At 50.7% G+C, this 12503-nt stretch overlaps 7 protein-coding genes across 7 annotated transcripts; 3 read left to right on the top strand and 4 right to left on the bottom strand.

The window, feature by feature from the left end:
* Positions 1-74: 74 nt before the first annotated feature.
* Positions 75-2053, top strand: EURHEDRAFT_410521 (uncharacterized protein). The gene is made up of 2 exons (XM_040781380.1): positions 75-1910; positions 1961-2053. The coding sequence occupies exon 1, from the start codon at positions 526-528 to the stop codon at positions 1597-1599; it is 1074 nt and encodes a 357-aa protein (XP_040640429.1). The 5' UTR covers positions 75-525; the 3' UTR covers positions 1600-1910; positions 1961-2053.
* On the bottom strand, positions 1728-1981 carry EURHEDRAFT_452500 (uncharacterized protein; the record flags this gene model as incomplete). Its single annotated transcript, XM_040784039.1, has 2 exons — positions 1728-1910; positions 1961-1981. 2 exons carry the CDS (start codon positions 1979-1981, stop codon positions 1728-1730), a joined length of 204 nt encoding a protein of 67 aa, XP_040640430.1.
* A 238-nt stretch (positions 2054-2291) lies between the features above and the next one.
* Positions 2292-4110, top strand: EURHEDRAFT_337229 (uncharacterized protein). Its single transcript, XM_040778386.1, has one exon. The coding sequence runs from the start codon at positions 2540-2542 to the stop codon at positions 4049-4051; it is 1512 nt and encodes a 503-aa protein (XP_040640431.1). The 5' UTR covers positions 2292-2539; the 3' UTR covers positions 4052-4110.
* Positions 3868-6160, bottom strand: EURHEDRAFT_384971 (aldehyde dehydrogenase family protein). Its single transcript, XM_040779636.1, has 2 exons — positions 5674-6160; positions 3868-5624 (listed from the first exon to the last, which is right to left on the bottom strand). Exons 1-2 carry the CDS (start codon positions 6120-6122, stop codon positions 4169-4171), a joined length of 1905 nt encoding a protein of 634 aa, XP_040640432.1. The 5' UTR covers positions 6123-6160; the 3' UTR covers positions 3868-4168.
* Positions 6161-6311: 151 nt separating this feature from the next.
* On the bottom strand, positions 6312-7776 carry EURHEDRAFT_410525 (endonuclease III domain-containing protein). The gene has a single exon (XM_040781381.1). The coding sequence runs from the start codon at positions 7745-7747 to the stop codon at positions 6461-6463; it is 1287 nt and encodes a 428-aa protein (XP_040640433.1). The 5' UTR covers positions 7748-7776; the 3' UTR covers positions 6312-6460.
* Positions 7777-7911: 135 nt separating this feature from the next.
* On the bottom strand, positions 7912-10077 carry EURHEDRAFT_475079 (amidophosphoribosyltransferase). Its single transcript, XM_040785400.1, has 2 exons — positions 9820-10077; positions 7912-9767 (listed from the first exon to the last, which is right to left on the bottom strand). Exons 1-2 carry the CDS (start codon positions 9902-9904, stop codon positions 8101-8103), a joined length of 1752 nt encoding a protein of 583 aa, XP_040640434.1. The 5' UTR covers positions 9905-10077; the 3' UTR covers positions 7912-8100.
* Positions 10078-10697: 620 nt separating this feature from the next.
* Positions 10698-12460, top strand: EURHEDRAFT_441169 (DNA cytosine methyltransferase; the record flags this gene model as incomplete). The annotated part of the gene is made up of 2 exons (XM_040783471.1): positions 10698-12004; positions 12049-12460. Coding segments are annotated over 2 exons (1719 nt in total), but the record flags the coding sequence as incomplete, so codon positions are not given.
* Between the last annotated feature and the right edge of the window lie 43 nt (positions 12461-12503).

Genomic DNA, 12503 nt, shown 5'->3' on the forward strand with positions numbered 1-12503 from the left:
AGAATACTATAGATGAGCGTACTTCCATATGGATTCAATATCCTGCTACAGCTGTAAAAGTCACGTTGTGTAGACCGTCACTCCACAGATCATCTTCGCTAAGACGTCCTCCACCATCAGTTCACCTCCACCACTAGTCACATCCCAAAATGCCACCATTTACGCTTCAGAGTCGTCACAGGATGACTTCTTGATATAAATCGACTGAAATCACCCAGCACTCACTAGAAAGTACTCAAATCCCGACGCAGTCACGACCGAAGAATCACCGTCCGCATATTTCCCATCCTCAACAACGACAGACCAGAGTCCATAACCCAACACGAAATTCGACTCATCACTACCCACCTCCACTCTCCTACTACGATCAGATACATCCGATTATGTTGATCACGATAACAGCTGACAATTCACCGCTCTCGCGTTGAGCAGCTAGCGAGCGAGTGAGCGTTGCTGTGAGCGCTGCTGTGATGGTTCGGTTTTGATCTCAAATCGAACGATTGCTGCGCCCCCAAGTGACGAACAATGTGTGAAAAGATAGTACTGAATATGAGTGAAAAACGAGTACCAGCACGGATTGAATGTCTTCCTGTCGAAATCATTCAGATAATTTTTCTGCATTGCGTTGAGTTTAATCTCCCCCGCGCTTCGATCCATATCGCCAGGGCTCTTTCGGATCCGGTAATATATACATGGCTTATTCGACTTGCATTTACTATTGACAACCACGAGTCTCGCGGCATCTTGACGCTGGAATACCTGCCTCCGCCGCTGGACTTTTACGGCCTCTCGAAGCAGGAACGGACAGGCCTGCAGAGCGCTATTCTCGGAACACGATGGTGCACGTTACCCTTGGTGCGGAAATGTCAGGTGGAATACATCAAACATGTCATTGCGATCCAATGTACGCGTCTGAAATTTTCCTCAGAGGATAAAAACAAGCTGTCGAATCTGGAGCAACGGTTCGAGGAGTCAACCCGCATCATGGACGCCCAGGATGCTCCCAGTGAGAACCTAGTCGAGGATCTTAAGATCCTCGCAATGTGTAAATCCATCAATGGTATTCCGGACACCTACGGCAGCTGTGTGCTTAGTATCTGGTTCAACTCCGGCCTCGTGGTCCTCAACAGACTCGTTGACGGACTATCTTTTCCCGTCAGTGAGGAGGAATACAGATTCCCAGCATGTGTATCCACCATGCCGCGCATGCCAGAGAAACTCCTCTGTCCCCCCTGGACACCCGATAAACTCAGCTTCCTGGCCCTACTAGCGGAAGGAGCGTATATCGACGAAGATGAGAATTTCGAATGCTCGAGGCGTATCCTGCGACAGGTGATTCGCGACCGGGACTTGGGTACTTTTCAGCGACTGTTGGGGTTGTGCATTCGACTCAAGTGCTACAATTATTCTAGAGACTGGCCATTGCTGCCGTGTCATTTTCGCGCTGCGATTAAATATGCGGATGAGCGGGATGATCCGTTTATTAAGCTCTTGGTCGAGAAGCGTTGGTGCGATGTCCCGGAAGATATACATTTAAAGGATGAGTTACTGAGAAGATATAACGCGGCTGAGGTTGACAAATGGATTCATAAACATTGACGTGGTATCCTAAACAAAACACATGAAACGCGAGCAAAATGAAAACGACATAACCCATATCCATATCCATATCCATATACCCATACCATCAATCATAACTCATTATTATCCAAACTCATGGCATCATTTTATATTCTCGACCTCCTCGTCGTCCTCGTCCCTTTGCGTCGACCGCAGTAACCGCACGTCAGACATGTGATGATGATATCGCAGAGACTCACGACGCCGTTGACAATCGCCATGATGACGGAGCCGATGGCGTTAACGATGCCGCGGAGGCAGGCTCCGATGGATTGGAATACGCCTGCGATCTGATAGTTGTTAGCTTGGCTTGTGATGGAAGGGAGGTAGTGAAACGTACGCAGGAACAGACGGCGCCCATTTTGGTGATTTATGGAGGTTGATTTGATTTGAATTGGTTTGACTTGGATATCAGATGGGGAGAATTTGATTGTTTGATGCCTAGACTTGATGTCTATTGCAAGATTCTTTTTGAGGACGAGATTGAATTGTTGGTACCTGTGGTACAACCATATATATACCACCCACCAACCCATCTACGTACCAAGATCCAAGTAAACATTCCAATTCCGTCATACCATCTGTCATACCTGGTATGATTTAATCCTGCCGATCCTCTTATATTCCCTGCATCAGTCAAAATAGAAGTCCCCGTTGGATTGGCTGCAGATTAACGGCTGCGTCAACGCGGGAGAAACTTGATACTTACTTGTAGCGTGACGTCATTAGCCCTGTCGTGGTGAATGAGGCTTAGCGTTAGGTTTAGAGCAGATGGAGGTCATGTGATTATCTGAGATTCCGCCAATCAGATCCATACAGAGTTTGATATCGCCTCTATTTGTATACAACGGTCAACTTCGGTATAGTATACAGGGGATAGTATACAGGGGAGGCTGAGACTCTGAATGAATAGACTACCATGTCGGGCCTAACGCCCATTCGAGTCCGCGGCCGCAGAAAGCGAGTCAAGCCCAGCCATGATGATCAAAACCAGAACCCAGATGCCAAACCAGTCCGGAGCAATCAACGGGGTAAAGCATTACTCCCGCTTGATGATTTTCGACGCTCTTTACAATCACGACGAAAACGCCCATTTATAAGCGGCAGTGCCTGGTTAAACACCCAGCCTCGATCCCAGTCCCAGTCGCAATCCCAGCTAGGCTCCCTCTCACAACTCCAATACCAGTACCAGTCCGACTCACAGCCAAAGAAAAAGAAACGAAAAAATCTCTCCCGCCTGGAACGTCTCCCCGTCGAACTACTCGAGAAGATCTTCCTGCACGCGCTGAATGTCAATTTCGCGAGGTCTTCACTTTCTCTTGCGGCAGCTGTTTCGAGTGAGCGGATTTATCGCGTTTTGATTATTCTCGCCTTTTGGAGAGATCCTTACCGTTCACCTACTTCTTCTGAGGGTGAAGATGGGGATAGGAGGAGCGTGGGCGTTGCGAGGATCCTACGACCGCTTGATTATGTGCCTATAGGCGAAGATGAACGGCAAATCCTACAGAGTACTGTTTTCAGGTGTAAATGGTGTACTGTGCGGAGGGTGCTGAACTATCTCCCTGATTTGATGGCCCTCAACATCCAACGGCTATGGATTGATGTCGGGATTACCATGGACAACGACCAAAAACACTCCCTCAACCGGTATCTCGAATCACCTACAGAGAAAGGTAGTGGTGGTGCCATCCGCACATTCCAAGGAACCAGAAACAACAAACACTACACTCTAACCCTCACTCCCCTCGTCTCCATCCAAATAACATCCCCCGACACAAACCACGACAAAACAATATACCCCCTCCTCAACCTCCGCGAATTTCCATCACATCTCCTCCACGGCGGAACTCACGGTTTCAACAGGACAGATATAGCATTCCTCGAACTCCTCCGCTCATCTAGTGGGTTTAACCGCACGGGTCACTCATCTATGCGTGCGGCTAGGAATATCTCCCTAAATAGAGACGCGCTGCAGGAGGGTGTTCATAAAGCTATTATTTCCCAGAACCACGATGCCCTGACTACTCTCTTAAAGATTGATGAGTATTATTTTCGGGCTACCTCTTCTAGTGGGGAAGTGTATACGCTACCGGCAGAACACTACCGCACATCCCTCCCCTCCACAACCATATTCAAGCTCCTCCTTCGTGCAAGCGCAGAATCAGTGCCCCCAGATGACTCATATATAACAGCGTGGGCGATGGAGCTGTGTGATGCGTTTGGGGGCTGGTTGCTAGATCTTATGTTGCGGATGCCGGAGATGAGGGAGGTTGTTAGGGGGAGGCCGGATGTTGGAGTGTTTTGGATGGGGAGGTGTAATGCGGGAAATGAGATGGGGGGACGGTATTTGAGGGATGTGCTTGGGGTTGAGGGTGGGTTGGAGGGGTGGATGGGTGAGGGGGTTGATTTTGTGAGTTTAGCGGGAGAGTAAATAGGACTGAGAGTTGGTTGGTTGTGTGTATATTTGTGTATTTGCACTGGTTGCACGATTATCTACTATTATTATCTACTATTGTACATATCATATCTATTCTCTCCAGCATGGCAGCTACATATTCCCCAACAACCTAACAATCCCTCTAACCCTCCCCCCAATCCCCATCTCATACCCCGTCTCAACAACCCCCTTACACATCTCCCACGCCTCAGTTCCATTCTGCTTGGCGCTATCACTCTTGTGAATCGGATAATCCACTCTCGGCGGGATCCTTGTCGCCATGAGTTTCGGGAACCGGTCCACACAGATGGATTTCACATTGCAAATCCCCCGCAGTCCTTCTTCGCCGGCGAAACGGCCATACCCGGAGCCCTTGACGCCGCCGAAGGGGAGTTGCACGGCGTAGTAGCTGCCGAAGTCGTTGACGGAGGTCATGCCTGATTTTATCTGGGATACGCATTTGTTTACATCAGGGGTGTTGTAGCCGAAGACACTAGCGCCCAGGCCGTAGATTGTGGAGTTGGCAATAGAAATGGCATGGGGAACGGAGTCTGCACGCATGAGGACGAAGACTGGGGCGAATAGTTCGATTTGCGCGATGCGCATTGAGGGGGTTACGTCGGCGAGGAGCGTCGGTGTGAAGTAGTGGCCGTGCGTGTGGGTGGGATGGGAGAAGCGTTTTCCGCCACAGATTAGACGTGCGCCGTGGTGGACTGCATCTTCGATAAGAGATTCGAGACGGTCGAAGGAGGCCGGGGAGATCATGGCGCCGACGTCGGGGGTGGAGGGTGTTTTGGAGGTAGAGTCGACGAGGACGGAGCCTAGGCGGAGGGTTTTGATGCGGGGGGTGAGAATGTCGAGGAGTTTGTTGTAGATGCCGGGGAGGGCGATGACCCGTTCGACGCCGATGCAGTTTTGGCCAGCGGATTGGAAGACGCCGCGCATGAGGACGGAGGCAATGGATGATGCTTCACTCACGGTTCCGGAGTCGTCTAAGATGACAGCAGGGTCTTTACCACCTAGTTCCACACACACAGGTGTCAACGACTTGGCTGCCGATTCACACACTTTGTGCGCCACAGGCTTCGAGCCGATAAACGTCAACTGCGAAATTCCAGGGTGAGAAGTCAACACATCCGCAACATCAGGCAGACAGACAACAGTCTGCACGAGATCCCGAGAATGACCACAAGCCGAAAGTGCCCCACGCGCCATTTCCAAAAAGTATGTTGTACACCACGCAGTCTGCTCGGACGGCTTAACCACGACACCATTTCCAGCAAACAACGCACTGATAACCGGTCCGATGAAGTTGTGGAATGGATAGTTCCACGACACACACGCCGAGACAACACCAAGCGGTTCGTACGTGACCATATTCTTCTTGTACATCATTAGGAAATTCGTCGGTCTAGACTCAGGTGCCAATGCTTTTTCGCCGTGGTCGATGGTCCATTTCAATTTCTCAGCCGTTACTAGGATCTCACCAAACGCAGCATCAACTCGCGTCTTTCCGGAATCAAGGCAACAAGCGGTCACAATATCATCTTGGTGGTCGAGAACGTATCTATCCGGTCAGCACATCACATACCATAAGAGGGAGGGTGTATGCACACCTCAACAACGTCCTAAGCACCTTCCTCCTCTCCGCAAACCCCGTCTTCGCCCATTCAACCTGCGCACTTGCCGCATCCTCAACAGCCTTCTCAACAACTTCCCTCGTCGCAGGCTGAACCCCATTCCCAAGAACCCGTCCGTCCGCAGGACAATAACTCATAATCAAATCCTTATCCCATTGTCCACGGGCCTGGCTTTCAAGCACACGTTTTTTTTCACCGGTTATATCGTCCCAGTTCTTGCCGGCCCAGTTGTAGTTCGAACGGATTTCCGGAGGAAGGGGGACGTTGAAGGGGACGGCGGACTCGCGTTTGTGGGACACGTAAATTGTTGTTAGGTAGAGGGCGGAGATGGAAACGAGGGCGATGCTGAGCCATTGTGTATGGGGCTCGAGCAGTTCCATCACGGGATGGAATTGTGGTGGGAAGTAGGTCGCCAGGGTCTCCATTTTGACGGCTGGAGAGGGTTGGCGTGATCTGAGGAGACGCGCTGGTTGAGAAGACACGAAGCGGATGGTAGGTTCGATGGTTCGATATCGGAGCGTAGAGTCACGTGGGCCCCTTTCCATATACAATTGTGTCTAATTGGCCTGCAATGCTTTTTTGGTTATTATTTTATTATATGTATATTCCCTCGTGTAGCTTGTCTATTATGATAGTATCTCAGAGACTCAAAAAAAAAAAAAAAATAAGTTGGGATATATCGGCTCATCCGTAGAATATATAGAACATCACATCCGTATATCACCAAACCCCTACTATCTACCAGCACTCTCCAGGAAATGTACTACTTCCTCCCCCCCGTCCTCCTCACCAAATGTTCAATAACACACCCCTCCTTCCACCCAACAGCCCCCTTCCCTGTCCCAGCCCTACACCTCGCACAACTCTTCCCATGCCGGATCAACAACTGATGCAAACTATACTTCAAACCATCCGGCACCCGCACTTCCAAATGCCCAAACGCGGTTACCTCGTTTACTCTGCTGCTGGCAGTGTCAGGAGGCAGCCAACCCAACCACTTGCTGATGCGGAAGATGTGTGTGTCGACGGCGAAGCAGGGGCGTTGGAGGCAGAAGAGGATCACGCAGGCGGCAGTTTTGGGGCCGATGCCCGGGTAGCTGGTTAGATGGGTCATTACGGTAGGGGTGGGGAGGGTGTGAAGGTGATTGAGAGATAGAACGTTTTCCTCTGCGCAGGCGATTTCGTAGTCTTTGCTGGTGGATGGTTCTGACTTGAGTGCTGGGTCGTCCGGGTTGTTGGTCAGAATCTCCCTCCGTTTCTGATTCTCCTCATACACCAAATCCAAGATCCTTTTCAAATTCCTACTCTTCACATCCGCCAATCCACCCCTTTTAATCGCCTCAAACACATCCTCAACCTTTGCCCGTCTAACCTTATCCCAATCCACACTCCCCTTCCCAATCCCCTCATTCAGAATCCCAAACTTCTGCACAAGCCCATTAAACGCCATAGCTGAGTTCTTCCCCGTCGTCGCACCGCTGAGAAGCGTGCGGATTAGCGCGTCGAGCACGGAGGGGACCTCGCCGCAGCCGGTTACTGTCAATGAGGGTTCAGGGAGGGTTGTTGGGGGCGTTATCTCGCCGTGGATGCTTGTTAGGAGGCGGGCGACTTGTTCGCATTCGGTGGGTGTTGGGCGGGGGTAACTGGGGAAGGGGGTTAAGCCGGGGGTTAGGCCGTATGTATTCTTTTTCGGCTTTTGGAGGTTGGGTTGTTGTTGAGCGTGGATGGTTTCGGTGGTTCTGTCGACGGTGGATTGGAGGTCAGTTGCTAGGTCGGCCAGCTGTTCGCGTTTGATGCCGGTGTTGCTCTTTGGTGTTAAGGGTGAAGGCAGGGAGCCTAAATTATGGGGGAGGTCGTTGGTTTCTGTTTTCGACTTGGTTGTCTTTTGTTTTTTCGCGCTGGGTTCGTTCTTCTGACTGTGACTGCGGATGCGTTTCGCTTCGGTGGGTGTTTCGGTGCCATTTGGCTTTGGGGCATCAGAGAGTAGTTGAGGGTCTTTTTTAGCTGCGAGTAAGGCTGCCTGAGCAGCTGAACGGGTGATGCGAGCCATTGTGTCGTTGTGTCGAAGCAGACGGGGTGGTTGGACTCTGGTTGGAGACCGGTTAGCTATGATGCAATAGCCAAATGTTGCAAACCATGCAAAACAGCTCGACTTGAATCGACAGTCAACTACGATAGTATCATTACAAGTCTACAGAGAGTGATATATATCAAATACGCATTGATTCATGCTATATGCAGCGGGGTATTATCCAACCGTACCCTTCATGCAAATCGTCAAACAAATCTACCACCCATTCCTCGTCTTTTTGGTTCTCTGTCTATCAGACAAAACTCCAAGACTCCAGTGCCATCGCACAAACAAATATCATAACACGTAGAAAATAGAAATAAAAGAAATCATCATGCATGGTCGCCAATGTTATGGATGCTGATATCCATCCGATCCTTGACGGCGGGGTGCTCGACGTGGTTGACACCTCCGTTGCGGACGGCGCTCATGCTGACTGCCGGGACTTCTGAGTCGCTCGGTGAGTCCGCAGGGATGATCTTTCCAGTTCCATCGAGTTTCACGCCGTTGGCAGCGATCTGAAAGTCCCGTTCACTAGCGTATCCGTGTGCAACGGCTTCCTTGGCCTTGTCCAGGGCCTTGACCTTGCGGCCCTCGCCGCGGATGTGCTCCAAGTGGTTGAGGTAGCCGTCAGAAACGGGAGTGACATATGAGCCACAGAAAACTCCGACTTCGAAGTCCTGGGGCTCGGAAAGGCCGTTCTCGCGGGCGATTTCGGCGCAGGATCCCTTGAGGTCGTCGAGGGTTTGGTAGATGACTTGTTCGGCGCCGATGTGGCGCGAGATGCCGTCGGTGTCGCGGTTGAAGGCGACTAGTTCGGAGGGAGAGGCCAGGTCAATACCGTAGATATGGGCGTGCGTAATCTCGGGCGAGCAACTAGCCAGGTAAACCTTCTTAGCGCCGGCCTCTCTGGCCATCGAGACGATCTCTCGACTTGTGGTTCCGCGGACAATACTGTCGTCTACCAAAAGGACATTTCGGTCCTTGAATTCGGCTTGCATGGCATTCAGCTTTCGACGAACACCCTTCTGCCGGGTCTTTTGCTCAGGCATGATGAATGTCCGGAAGATGTAACGGTTCTTGACAAAGCCTTGGCAGTAAGGCTTGTCCAAATACCGTGCCACAGCAGCAGCAGAAGTAGTGGAGGTTTCGGGAACAGGAATGACGACGTCAATGTCCTTGACGGCCTCCGGCCCAAGAACGTTGAGAACCCGCGCGGCCAGGCGGTCGCCCATGCGTTGCCGGCTACGGTAGACACTGATACCATCAATGACGGAGTCGGGACGAGCGAAGTAGACATATTCGAAAATATCAGGGGCGTAGGCCTTCTTAGGCGCCACCTGACGGAAGACAGGCTCGCCACCCTTTTCGATGATGACAGCCTCACCCGGCTGGATGTCCCGGATATTGGTGAAGCCCAGCTGCTGCAGAGCAACCGACTCAGATGCCATCATGTAGTCCATGCCCTCGCCATCAATGGACGGCCGAGAACCAAGAGACAACGGACGGATACCGTACGAGTCACGGAAACCCACGATACCAAAGCCTGCCAGCATAAGCGTGCAGGCCCATCCACCCTCGCAGCGTGAGTACATTCTACTCAGAGCAGCAAAGAGGTCTTCCCGGTTCACACGGGCCTTTTTGGTCTCGCTCAATTCATCGGCGAATATGTTGAGCATCAGCTCACTGTCACTATCGGTGTTGATGTGACGGTGAGCCTCGAGATCCAGATACCTCTTCAGCTCGGGCGCATTGATCAGGTTGCCATTGTGAGCCAAGCAGATACCGTAGGGGCTGTTCACGTAGAAGGGTTGAGCCTCCGCGTTGGCACTGCTACCGGCGGTAGGGTATCTCAGGTGGCCAATACCCATAGAACCGGGCAAATCGGCGACTCTGGCACCATCCTGGAAGACACGAGCAGCAATGCCGTTGGCCTTGAGCTGGTAGATGCGACCCCCGGATGCGCAAGTTGCGACACCTGCAGCATCTTGACCGCGATCTGCAGCCGTTAATATCCCAACTTCTAACAAATGCCTAGATGGAGGACTCACGCTGAAGCAGGTATAAAGCCTCGTGGAGGTCAACGGCGGCGGCGGACGAGGGGTTCGCTAAGATCAGAGCGATAACACCACACATGATTCTGTCACATTACAGTGTTAGCAGTTGTCAACCACAGCAAATGCAATGTAAATAGCAGTATAAGCTCTCAATCAGTCGGGATATCTCCGCAAAGTGCTTAGGAAGTCTAACATCTATAAAAAAAAACCGAAAATCATCATGAAGAGAGGGATGGATGGGCAAGAGCATGCGGGCGGGACTTACACTGAGAATGATATCAGAATTATTAAGGAGTGTAAGAAGAAGATGTCTATACAGACATACAGTGAGCTCAGCTCGAAGGAAGATCAAAAGGAAGACGCAAAGTCATGGTGAGAGTTAAGAGAGAGTGTAGGAAGAGGAGAAGTTTTTCTGCGTTTTCCTGCCAATTGATGGGGGAAAATTTGGAACCACAAAAAAATCACAGAATTTTCTCGGGAAAATCCAGCGGAGCGGAGGACCGATGCCGGAGTTACTAAGCAGTTTATGAATTGAGTTATGCAATTATGCAACACCGTTGAGTGTATACAAAGGTACATAAAGCACCCAGTCAGACAGTCGTAGCTTTGTCTACACATAGTCTCTTTCAATGATACACGGTTCTTCCATAGGGTAGCATAAAGGAACTCCAACTCATGTCTCACGCTTTCCACACTTCGTACATATAAAGTGAATGATCAGCATTGCTGGATTCATCCCAATTTAGGTGGCTAGTATACTGCAATATTGCTGTGTTATTCTTAGTATCTTCTGCCTCGTAAAGAAAATCAATATGAACCACAATCATCTGAGTTGCCGGGCTGGCCCCGCCATGGAGCCGATAATAATCGATGATAGCGACTATGACAGCGATAGCACCGGTACAATCGACAACGACCCGGATGCGCGGTACTTTTTGGACGTCGATGCTGAATCTAGTACCGGACATCTTGATGCAGCTCCTATTCTGCTCTCGAGTTTCGGGTCTGGTGCTGAAGTTGTTGATCTCACCGACGGATCGCAATGCTTCAACGAGGGCGACTACCTCACGGACGAGTGCTTTCAGAGACTGGTCAGCAGTTGGCAACAACCTGCATCGACATCGGTTTCAAGATCTAGTCGGGAGCTAGAAAGGCGCATTATCCCAGAAGCGTGTGTGGACGGTATTCTCTACCGACCTGGTCAGTCAGTGGAACTTTACGATGAGTCCTACTTGCACATCAAGAACGTTCTTGAGGATGACACTGGCTCTGTTTTCCTTCACGGGCGTCGAATGATACAAACGGCCTCCCACCCCAACACATGTGTTCCTAAATGGCAGAACGAGCTTGTATGGATGGTGAACGAGGTTAAAGAAGTTCCTTTGGAGATTGTCAAACAGTTCGTTTCCATTATATTCACTAATTGGTGCAAGTTTGAAAGAGAACAGCAATATATATTGAAACTATTCTGTCGTCTGAAAGAGACCAAAAAGGCCAACGCAACTTCTGTCCAGTACCTCTCATTTGAAGATGCAGACCCTAACCACCGCTTTCATCCCAGGCTTCTCCGTCAGAATTGGAGGGGTAATACGACGTTGTTTGGAGAAGCAGATAATGCTGGAAACGAGGCCATTGACCTTGACGACTCTCCGGTCATCGATCTGACGGACAGCAACCTCCGGCGGTACACCTTTGGTGATGGCTTCTGCGGTGCTGGCGGTGTCTCTGCTGGAGCCAGCCAGGCCGGATTCAACATTAAATGGGCCTTTGACAAATCATCTCATGCTGCGACTACCTATCGCCTCAACTTCCCGACGGCTATGTGCGAGGAGAGTGATATCTTCAGCTTTTTGACCAACGATGCAGACTTTGTCCGCGTCGACGTGAGCCATGGCTCTCCCCCCTGTCAGACATTCTCTCCTGCCCATACTATTGAGTGTGCAAATGACGATGCGAATTCGGCTTGTATCTTCTCATGTTCTGATTTAATCAAGAAGGCCAAACCGCGAGTTCACACTATGGAAGAGACCTGCGGGTTGTTCGAGAGGCATAAGGAGGTCTTCTTCCGGGTGATTCAAGACTTCATAGAGCTGGGGTACTCGGTCCGCTATGGTGTCCTGAACTGCATGGATTATGGGGTTCCGCAGTCGCGCAGACGACTGATCATCATCGCATCCGGGTATGTGCCTAGCCTTATCATTTGACCATAGCTAATGTCTGCAGTCCAGGTGAATCTCTGCCCCGGTTCCCCAAAGCAACGCATGGTTTTCCGATTACTGGTCTGAGAGAATTCGAAACGATCAATTCCATCATATCAAGGATCCCACCCGGTGCCCTAGACCACGACGTCCAGACTGCGCTAGACCGCGGCCTGCGCAATGGAGTCAGGCTCCCGTTCGATCCCAATCAACCTGCAAGAACTGTCACCTGTGGTGGAGGGGATTTCAACTATCATCCCTCTGGCAGACGCGGCTTCACAAACCGGGAATTCGCGTGTTTGCAGACATTTCCCATGCGATACCGATTCGGCCTACGAGAGATAAGAAAGCAGATCGGGAATGCCGTACCTCCTATTCTGGCCAAAGCTATTTATCAGGAGATCTTGAAATCACTAAGGAAGACGGATCAGAAAGAGAATGAGATGGTTGTTGGCGAGATTGTGATAGATGACTGATCCC

Source organism: Aspergillus ruber (genome assembly GCF_000600275.1).
Source record: "Aspergillus ruber CBS 135680 unplaced genomic scaffold scaffold00007, whole genome shotgun sequence".
Lineage (NCBI taxonomy): Eukaryota > Fungi > Ascomycota > Eurotiomycetes > Eurotiales > Aspergillaceae > Aspergillus > Aspergillus ruber.

Excerpts from the sequence above, each read along its gene's own strand:
- EURHEDRAFT_384971 (XM_040779636.1), bottom strand. The coding sequence starts at position 6,122 with ATGGAGACCCTGGCGACCTACTTCCCACCACAATTCCATCCCGTGATG. Across the intron at positions 5,625-5,673 it reads GTGCTTAGGACGTTGTTGAG|ATACGTTCTCGACCACCAAG; the intron begins GTGTGCATACAC and ends CTGACCGGATAG.
- EURHEDRAFT_475079 (XM_040785400.1), bottom strand. The coding sequence starts at position 9,904 with ATGTGTGGTGTTATCGCTCTGATCTTAGCGAACCCCTCGTCCGCCGCC. Across the intron at positions 9,768-9,819 it reads GGCTTTATACCTGCTTCAGC|ATCGCGGTCAAGATGCTGCA; the intron begins GTGAGTCCTCCA and ends TAACGGCTGCAG.
- EURHEDRAFT_337229 (XM_040778386.1), top strand. The coding sequence starts at position 2,540 with ATGTCGGGCCTAACGCCCATTCGAGTCCGCGGCCGCAGAAAGCGAGTC.
- EURHEDRAFT_410521 (XM_040781380.1), top strand. The coding sequence starts at position 526 with ATGTGTGAAAAGATAGTACTGAATATGAGTGAAAAACGAGTACCAGCA.
- EURHEDRAFT_410525 (XM_040781381.1), bottom strand. The coding sequence starts at position 7,747 with ATGGCTCGCATCACCCGTTCAGCTGCTCAGGCAGCCTTACTCGCAGCT.